This window comes from Alosa alosa, chromosome 5 (assembly GCF_017589495.1).
Source record: "Alosa alosa isolate M-15738 ecotype Scorff River chromosome 5, AALO_Geno_1.1, whole genome shotgun sequence".
Classification (NCBI taxonomy): Eukaryota; Metazoa; Chordata; class Actinopteri; order Clupeiformes; family Clupeidae; genus Alosa; species Alosa alosa.
The window spans coordinates 24,911,595-24,921,999 of NC_063193.1; the positions used below are offsets into that span (position 1 = coordinate 24,911,595).

A 10,405-nucleotide genomic window follows, 5' to 3' on the forward strand; every position below is an offset into this window, starting at 1 on the left:
ACACAGACACACACACACACACACAGGCACATATATACACGTACGGATGTAAAAAAAGTACATAACTGTAGGTGAAGCTAGATATTCACTCATGTGCAGAACATAGCTACAGGCTGTACATCATGGAGACAGCCACTACAAACCAAGTCACTTCAAATATTCCCCATGTCTCTCTCATGTTCTCCACCTCTCCTGCATCTGTGTCCTTTCATTTGGTTGCTCTCATAAATATGGATTTTCTCTCCGTCTTTTGTTTTTCCTACCTCTTTCTTTGTCTCTGGATATTTCTCTACCTCTTTTTTCCATTCCCCCTCTCAATGCTTTTTGCTCTGTTTTCTCTCTCTCTCGTTTCTCCAAGCCCTCCATTTCCACATAAGCTTCTGCCCTGCATTGTGCACCGCTGCTTTCACCCATTCTAAGAAGAGTGTCTTAACAAGTTCAGCCGTGAACTCCACACCAATGTTTCCCCCTTCTCTCTCTCTCTCTCTCTCTCTCTCCTCTCTCTCTCTCTCTCCTTCAACACTTTTTTTTGCTAATACATGCATACTTTCAGGCTGTCCCATGGAGTGGCGAAGCGAGTGCCTGTAGGAACAATGGCAGGCTTTGAGCTCTGCTTGAGCGGTGTCCAGTGAGAGAGGCTCTGCTCGGCTGCGGCAGGCTGTGGCGCTAGCGACCGCTTTGTGCTGGTGCCCTGCTCTCTGTGGCCCAGCAGCCAGATAGACTGAGTGCTTGTTTACGAGTTTGTTTGCCACTCTGGCTCTGTCTCTCAGCAGGAGAGGGAGGATCGACACAATTGGCTGTGAAGATGCAATTAAAACAAACTTGTGTAATTAAGGTTTGAGAGAGGACTCAAAGTTGTGTTTTGTTTCAGAATTACACCATTGTGAAATTTCTTTTTTTTTTTACTTTTTTTTAGGCCATCGCTGTTGTGGTTGACACTGCATAATTTAGAGAAAAACAGCAATTTCCTTGTTTTTAAATAACAAAACTGAAACCAAACGTGATAAACTGTCCCGATATTTTGGCTCACGCTGCAGTACACTCATTTAGGAAAAGTACAGCAGACTATTTTAGGTCAAACTAAATTCCTTCACAAAAACCAGATTAAGTGACAAACTCTCTGTTCCAAACAATGACTATACTGACCTGCTGGTAATTACTAATCATTGGCGTCGTCCTACATTTATTGCAGCGGGCATTCCTATTGTCCCAAACAAACCCTGACTGCTACACTCAACAAAGCCTAACAGAGATTCTCCTTAAGTCAACAAGCTCTATAGACGTAGTAACCTGGTACCATCCAAACCAAAAGTACATATTTTTCACAATGCATAAGACTGAACATAAAAACGCATTTTTTCACACTTAAAATTATGGAAAAAATGCTGCCTACATCCAAAAGTATGGAAAATGTCCGACAGACTTATCCTTGGAAAATGTGTCTGGAAAACTGTCAGTCTCAAGTGGTTCCAGTTTCCAGTTTTACCACCAGCACGGGTCTTACTCTTGTCAAATTTCAAGCGAGGAAGAAGCATGACGTTACAACATAATTTTAGGGAAGCTAAGAAAACAGCTAGCCTTGCCTCGGAGGGACGAATAAGGTAACATGAATAGAAATGAGATTTCCGAGATGCAATGTGAGACAAAGAGCCCTCCCTGGGTCAACGTTACTGCGGTAAACATGATCTAAAACAGTTAAGAGATATAATTAAACAATAGCATTTATTCCAGTCTTGAGCCAGAATGTCTAGACAACACTAGATGAATGTAGGCAGCCAATGAGCATTCAGTGTTACATGGGGTGACACAATCCCCTGGAAATACGTGGACACAGGCCATGTAAAGCAGCTTTGGTGCCATAGAGAGAAGAGACCAGCTATCTATTGTGTCACCAGCTTCTTTCTTATACTCATCTTTGTGTTCACTGAGGGGAAGACAAGCCATTGTCTCACGGCTTTGATAGGGAAGGCTTGGAGATGAGTGACAGTTCTGGGTTGGGGGAGAGGCCCCCAGGATCCAGAGCAGCACCACTGTGTGGCAGGGAGGAGGAGTGCAGCAGTATGGTACAGAGCCTTGGGCCTAAGACAACCTGCCAGACAAAAGCCACAACACACTCCAACAGCGGACAGGCTTCATAAACACAGAAATTATCGTTAATATAGTATCAAATTAATTCTCAGCTATGGGATATTCAATGTCCGTGAGATACATCCAACAAAAAAATCTCTCATCTCATTCAGCTGGATTATCCAGCGTCACAGAGGAACAATTACAACACAGTGACCCCTGAGCTGGATCCTGTATTGTCCTCGTCATGACAAAAGAGAGTGCAGCTCACTGGTCACCTCCAGCTCTCTAAAACTCGCTCATGGACAGCTAATCCTCGTCATTTCCATAGTCTACTCACAAAACACAGGACACACACTCTTCAAAAACACAGGACACACACTCTTCAAAAACTCAGCTCTCTCGGCACCCTCTGTTCACTTGAGCCCAGCTGCCATTAATGATATGTTGCAAAGGTTGATGAAACGCAATGCCAACGAAAGGTCTAAAATGGCAGCCATGTTTGAACTGCATAAAATGGCTTCATATTTAGAAAAAGAAATGAACAGTGTTCCAGCACAAAAAAACTAAATTTCTGGGACACCCTGACCATAAAGTGAGTAACGTTCTCTTAGAGAAATATTGAGTCTGCTCCTAGAGCTCTGCCTCTTGTACTTGGAATCATGATTATCATCGAAAAACAACAAAAACACTCGTAAAAACTGCACAAGTGAAGTGAAAGTCTACTGAAGGAGAGTGATTTCATTTTCTCGATTTCATGAGCTAGCTTCACCGTGTATGCCGCTGTTCCAGCAGACCTTCCGCCGGACTATAAACATTTTTACAGTGTTGTTTTTCTTTCCTTCTGCCCCTAGTCCTCTGTTCCTCCGCGTCCTCCGTCCAGGACTGATTAGTCTACACTAATGAACTCTCGCTCTGTCAATCTTTGATCCCCAATGGAGCCCCACTGAGTAAGGGACAGGGAGCGGCAAAGAAAATAAACCAAGCAGTCATATTTTTTGGGAAGAGTATCAAAAGAATAAGCACCAAAAAGAAAGAAAGATGAACGCAATGAAAAAGAAAAAAAAAAAGGGCACAAAAAAGACAAGGGGTAGAAAAGGGTAGAGAAGGGTAGACGCCCTTGTGAGGGGATTAGATTAGAGACTCAACATGGCGGGTTTTTGAGTGCCTCTGTGTGTGTGTGTGTGTGTGTGTGTGTGTGTGTGTGTGTGTGTGTGTGTGTGTGTGTGTGTGTGTGTGTGTGTGTGTGGGTGTGTGTGTGTGGGGGACCATTTTCTGAAGGCTTGCCACTAAAAGCAGACACAAAGAACAGTAATACTGGACCCTTCCTAAAACGATACAAAACTAGCATGTAATTATAGTACTTGGACCAAAAACTGTTTCAAGATTACATATCACACTCATATTTTCTGCCTAAAAGATAACAGATAACAGAATGAAAAAAAAACAGAGACCACCTCACAGGAAAATAAGCAAATGTTAAGATATTCCACCAAACCGTTCAGTGCGGCATCTCTGTGGTGAATTCCGAGAACCGAGTGCTTTTGAAACCACTCCCTTTAGCTGAGGATAGCGACATTTTCTCGATGGTAGCTTGGTACTTAATGTTTCAGGCAACTGGGTCAACCTGGTTGAACTGTACATAGACAAAGACAGGTTCTGCAAATACTACCATTCAGTGTTTCCCATACATTGACTTATTTGTGGCGGCCCACCACAATATCAACATTGACCACCACACAATGATTTTCCAGGTTGTACTAAATTGTGCTTACAGTAAATCTGGTTAGCATCATAACCACGCTGTGCTAATTTGTTAAAAACTGTTGCATTCAAGTTAATTCTACAAACCAACCACCACAAATTGAATTCAATTCTGAAACACTGCCATTACAGTTGTGTACTTTGAATTCTCTCTAGCTGATATTAGATCATCATATCACACCCCCACAGTGTCAGAGACTAGACTCTGACTTTCAGAGGAGCTCTGAGAGATGAGGATGGACCTGCTGTGTGGGATTGTCCTCAAACGGCCCACAGTGTCATAGCCAGGCGACAGAGTGGCCGGACACCGCTACCAAACACACGGCCATCTCTTGTCCTGCCGGCCGCTCCTCCGACAGACGTGACCTCAGTGTGTCTGCAGCCCAAACTAGACAGCCCAGCTGGAGGTTCTGAGAAAATATCCTCAAATATCCAACTTGCATTCATTCATTTTCTCAGCCCAGCATGGTTCTGGGAAAAGACAAGAGCCAGAACAACAGGGGGGGAGAGAGTGTGTGTGTGCATTAGTGAAGGAGAAAGCAATGGGCACCAACAGAGAGAAAGAGACACGAGTGAATGAGAGAGAAAGCCATTCTCGGCTCGCGCCTTGACCGTTTGACAACGGAGCTGCAGACCATGAGGGACCCGTCCCAGCTCTAAGCCTTCGCCAGAAAGTCCACACACACACACACACACACACACACACACACACACACACACACACACACACACACACCCCCAAACTCATTAAGGCTAATTAAGCATTTCACAGCTTCTCTCCCCTGGCTGAGGTGTTACCCCAGCAGCCCCCGACTCAGCGCCCGACTCTGTGGACGTGACAGAACAACAGCACGCTGTCCTCTCCTCTCCAGCACAGCGTATGAGAGGAGGCCCGCACAGGCACACACACACACACACACACACACACACTGCCGTCTGTTAACCAGGCCGCCATGTCTGGCTCGCTCGGCCCCGCCGAGGATTGCTCTACGCCACACTTCTGCTCTCCTGCCCTCTGTCCAAGCGCTTGTAGGCATGAGGGAAGGCAAAGATGTTTTTTTTTGGTCCATCTGACCTCGGTGACACATACAGCGGTGTAAGGGAATGAGCGCAACCATATTTGTTCAGGCTCTGCTTTCATATTTGTTCACTTAGGCCTTTCGTTCCACTGCTTACCTCTTATGCCAGCTGAAGTTGCCCTGTGGCCCAACAAGCACCACTGAAGTAACAACAGCCGAGACACAAGCAACACAGTCTATCCACTCTGCAAAAAATAAAACTGTTTCCTTTCCTCCGGAAAAGGGCAAATTCAGAAACAGATGAGATGCAGGAAACAATTTATCTCTCATATTTAAAAGAGACAGGGGTTAAACGGATGAAAGTCTTTCAAATAACTGGGCACTCATGTTCTTTCAGAGAAGGCAAAGGATTGAATTTGCTAAAACTTTTTTTTATCTCAAGCTATTATTATTTGGTAAGTTTGTCCCCTAAGCAAAGGGGCCAATTGGCACATCTGGAAGGAATCATATTTAAAGTCAAAAAGCACCAGTCAACATTTCTTTAAAAAAATGTGTACACTAATGAAAATCTGTCCATCAGCATAACCAATCTGATTAAACTTGACTTTGCATTACTGTGTTTGAACTATGCAGAGAACAAATAAGCACATAGGCCCCTCTGAGAAGAAGATAGCGCGGGTTGGACCGTGCAGGCGCCCCGTCCACCCCAAGATCTGGGCTGACTGAGTGGCCTCTGCTCTCTCCCATCTCTGTCCCTATTCCACCACGGCCTGCTTCTGCCTCTCTGTCTCTTGTTGGACTCAAAATCTTTCTCGAAGTGGTTTTCTATTTTAGATTAAAGTTTTTTTTTTTATTTAAACTAGAACTATCCGTGATTAATGCACTCGAAGCCTTCTGTATAATCTTTGTCTTTGATGTTATTTAATTAAATAATTTATTTGTTTATTGGATTTCTAAAATAAAACTGTGTCTATAGAGATAATCTGTACATTTACCAAGGTTTTTTGCTAACATTCAACAACAGTGAAACTACGCTGACCCTTTGACTGAGGAACTCAATATAGTAACTTCAAAAGGCAGAATTAGCTCAGTTCTTGAATGCACAAAAGGCAAAGGCTATGTAGAGACCTTGAAGGTACACATTTACAAATACTTTCACAAAATCTGCTTTGTTCCAAGTAGTGTCTATCAAATCCAGAAAGAAAGAAAGGAAGAAAGAAAGAAAGAAAGAAAAAATGAAAGAAAGAATTTCATGACAATGAAATGCACAAAACAGACTTCTCCACAAAAGTGAGGTGTGTGCCAAAAACTAATTCAGGTATTTCTGTCTCAACACTGTATCAAACTTACTTTTTATTGTATTGCAATTTTATATGTTGTGGTCAAAACTTTGACAATGAACGGGAAAAGGCAAGACGAATGACTTTATTTTCTCTTTTCAGAGTAATAAATTAAGTCTCAGTTTTTAAATATTTTCCTCCAGGTTTACGCAACATTGAACTGAATAATTTGATAATAAATAATTCAGTGATCATACACTTCTGTCATGTTGTTGTGTAGCAGTAAAGCATACTGATCTGCTTATTGGTAACCCGGTCACATTGTAGGCTTTACTGGTGCTCAATATTATATTTGTTCTTCCGTCAAGTAATTTCGACAAATTATTGACTTTCTAGCTAGTTGTCTCTGTGAAATTGCCTCTTCGAAGAAGAGCGCACGCCGCGAATGAACAAGTGAGAGTCAGTATACATTTCCACAAACATTTGATTCTTTTGTCGATATACAAATGTGACGCTAAATGTAGGCTACTAAGAAAGTAGTAAGCCTACACATTTTCACGTGAACTATGAAGTATGAGGAATCTGACAAATGATATTCATATCTTAATTTTTTTTCTTCATAAGTTTCTTCTTTTTTCGTGTATTCCCCCTCCTCTCAGCTCAAACATGGGCAGGTCCATCGTTGCGCACATTGTAATATTTCATTTCTCACTACTAGGGTATTGCTTTTATTCTGTTTGTTGTCACTTAACAAACTCAAGAAAAATTGAACGTTTTTGTGATTGGTGTTGCACACTGTCTCTTAATGTCGTTTCTAAAGGACCGGGACAAATCAACATATGAGGCGCGAAAATAGATCTGTAGGCCTAGGAAAAACGTGATATTTTGATCATTCAACTCAATGACAACTAGTCGATGGTGGACCGCAGGTTAAACAAACCTGTGCTTGTCACACACATTCTTCACGAAAGCAGTTATAGAAAAGAAGAAATTCGTAACACTGTTACATAAACATGGACAATAGCATGTTAAACTGAGGTAAAGTTGTCATATGTTGTCTGTGTTGAGAGACTTTTGCGTAAACCACAACATATGCTGTTTCAAGTCTGCTACCTGAATTACATTCACGATGCAGTTTCTTTCATTTCAACGAGACAACTGTGTAATGTAGGCTAAGGATATTTTTGCTATGTCTCCGGCCAAATTTCATATGCCTACTAACATCTTTTATGTTACCTATTTCAAATGTGCAATGGTCGGCTACGGATGGCGCCTTCTGCGATGACTGCTAGTGTACTCTAAGCACCAGTAGCCGTTATTTGACATTATAATGCATTTAGCTGTCAAGACCCTTTTCGTACATGTATTTTGGGCTTTAATTGCTTTACGTTACAGTGACGTGATCTCGGCGCAGGAGTCCGCGCTTTTCCCAAAAAACTTACCTGGGGTTGGTACGGTTCCAGTAGACGGCATAGCGATCAGCCATCACCTTGGAGCTCGGCTCCTGGCTAAATACACACATCCAAAGGACCAGGCAGACGAAAATGACCATTTCCACTTGCAGCATAACTACAGTAAAGTTCGTCACGTACTCCTTCGATGTGAACCCGGGGATGCTGCTCTTACAGCCTATGTGACACCTTAGCGCTCACTGCGCTTTTTCTCACATTGAAAGGCCAGCTGGTGCCTATGAATGTCAGCTTCAGCTAACGATATCTGCAAATGCTGTGCCCAAGAATCTGTGTTCGCTTGAGGGATAACTTGAAGTCCTCACTTTTTGTATGAATGGCACAGCAGTGACAGGGCAGTGCTGTCACCAAAATCGAAAGTCACTCCCGTTGGTCTAAATCGGTATGTCTATACCCGAATATGTACCTTTCGGTCACGTATTGCAATACGTTTTCAGCTTGTTTGCAATAGTGTGAAAATGTGTTGTGTCCAAATAATGAAAATGCAAGGCGAGAGTAAGAAGCAGTATCACATCATAGATCAGGCGATCCGTGATCTCCTCAGAAAATATGTCTTTATGTTTGATGGCTGCCACAGCATAAAATGCTTGTAGAAACAATCAACAGCGCAAGGTTAAAAGTCCTGGAATCAGAAAAACATCGTACGTGTCTCCCGTGTCGGTGACTCGGTTCTGCTCCGTGCTGTCTGCTTACTCACTCACCCCGTTCAAGTTCACTGCGCCATAAAGGAGCGCCGAAAACAATCGCGTATCATGTCCAAATGTCCCTCTGATCTCAACGAACGCACCGAGCGGAGCTTGTATCCTCTCTCAACGATGTCTTGAAAGTGTCAAGGATGAAGCAGGGAGGAGTCCTTCTCTAGGGCGAGAGTGGAAATGCCTTCTCTTACAAGTAGAAAGATATACAGTTGGCGAAGAAGTCCCGGAGTCGAATGTCAACATTCCTGCGCACCATCCTTATTATGGGAGGAATAAGAAATCAGATGAAGATCATGTGTTATTTCAGTCTAGTTTCAGGTTCGGGGAATTAAGGTGAGACCAGAGCCTGCCAGGCACTCGCCGACTCCGCAACTGTGGGTTCGCTCTCGGGCGAACGCAGAACCGTCCCATTGGTCTAAAATTTGAATGGGCGTTACGCTAACAAAACAAAAACCCTCCTCTAACCTAAACTAATTCAATTATTGAAAGGTATCTGGCTTCGAAGTCCGAAGAACTGCCAGATGACAGTACCAGTTACATAGACTACAAGAACATATTGGTATGAGCTACAGATTGGCTTTATGGTGAGTTATTATGAGACGTAATTTAAATTATCCTGACGTTTTAGAGGCTTTTGGAAGTCCCATTCCATTTTAGAGTGAAGTGACATTCGTAACTTTCTCAGTGCAAAAGTACGACCGATAAAATAGCTACATTGGGACCAATTTCAAGTGACTGTTTAGTTGACGTTTAGCTCAACAGATAGACTGCAGCTGTCGATCCGTCGGAAATGCAGAAGCTAACTTCTGATTCAACATTTATTTGCATCGCTCAAATAAAGTAAGCAGAAATAAGCTCTGTCGAAATAACGTTCTAGCAGACAAATGCTGAGCTGGATATGCTGAGAAAATATACTGGGGAAACTGAGTTTGATACAAGAGGAATCAAATGTAGTATGTAGCCTACAGCTGTTGTGTATCTGTAAGGTTGTTCTACAGACCGAGACCTCTCTATCATAGTGCATCAAACGCACATGATTGTAAAGTTGTTTTGTGTAATTAAACATGTCAAAGCATTGGAGAATTGGAAACTTGTGCGAGGACAAAAAAATATTTGACGTCTATAGAACATTTTGCCCACACAATAAACGGCCTTTGCTGAAGGGCTGCGCGAGTGGTCTGTGAATTTCCTGCAATTAATTGATAGTGAGTGTGTGTGTGCGCGCGCGCGCGTGTAGCCTGCCCAAAAGCCTTATACGCCACGCAGTGGAAGACAGGCATGTGTGCGGGTAGGTTTGCAGTTTGCACCACCCCTCTCAAGGCAATTCTTGACATGCTACAATCCCGTTTTAATACCCTTTTAACGGAAATAATCGCACTTGCATGTAGCCATATGTGTTGCTGAGAAGGTGTTTTAATGACATTTAAAAACCTGGATTAAAGGTTCTGTTAGTTGATCCTATTTAGTAGTATTATGCAGTTATTCCCTGTCATGAAAATCTAACCAAAACAGTTTTCTTTGGTAAAAGTATATTTATATAATCAGATAATTCATTATTTAGCATTTATAAATACAAATAATTAATTTTCATTATTCCGACCAGGCTGGTGAGGCTAGTTGATTCTCTGATTAGCTCAGTTAGCTCTGTATTTCTTTTTCAGACAGGCACAGTAGGAGATGCCTCTGGCTGATTTAGCAGGACCTCATAGCTCTGTCCCTCGGTTGCCAGTGTAATTCTGGTCACTGTCCGTGGTGGGGAGGGCAGAGCTCTGCCAAGTTCACACCCACTTTACAAGAGCTGTTTTACCAACCCCACACCACACTCACAGAACCCCGCCACCCCTCCCCTCCTCTTCTCTCTCTCTCTCTCTCTCACACACACACACACACACACACACACACACACACACACACACATACACACACACACACACACACACACACACACACACAGAACATACACACACACAGACACACACACGCACACAGAACATACCCACACACACACACACATACACACATACACACACACAAACACACACAAAAACACATACATACACACACACACAAGCACACAGAACATACACACACACACACATACACACATA

General features: G+C 42.8%; 1 protein-coding gene across 2 annotated transcripts in view; it reads right to left on the reverse strand.

The window, feature by feature from the left end:
• Nucleotides 1–8,691, reverse strand: part of efna5b (ephrin-A5b) — a 92,934-nt gene extending 84,243 nt beyond the window's left edge. For both annotated transcript variants that reach the window (XM_048243912.1, XM_048243911.1), the window contains exon 1: nt 7,573–8,691. In XM_048243912.1, the coding sequence (XP_048099869.1) occupies nt 7,573–7,697 (125 nt within the window). In that variant the 5' untranslated portion in view covers nt 7,698–8,691. The remainder of the gene's footprint in view (nt 1–7,572) is intronic.
• Between the last annotated feature and the right edge of the window lie 1,714 nt (nt 8,692–10,405).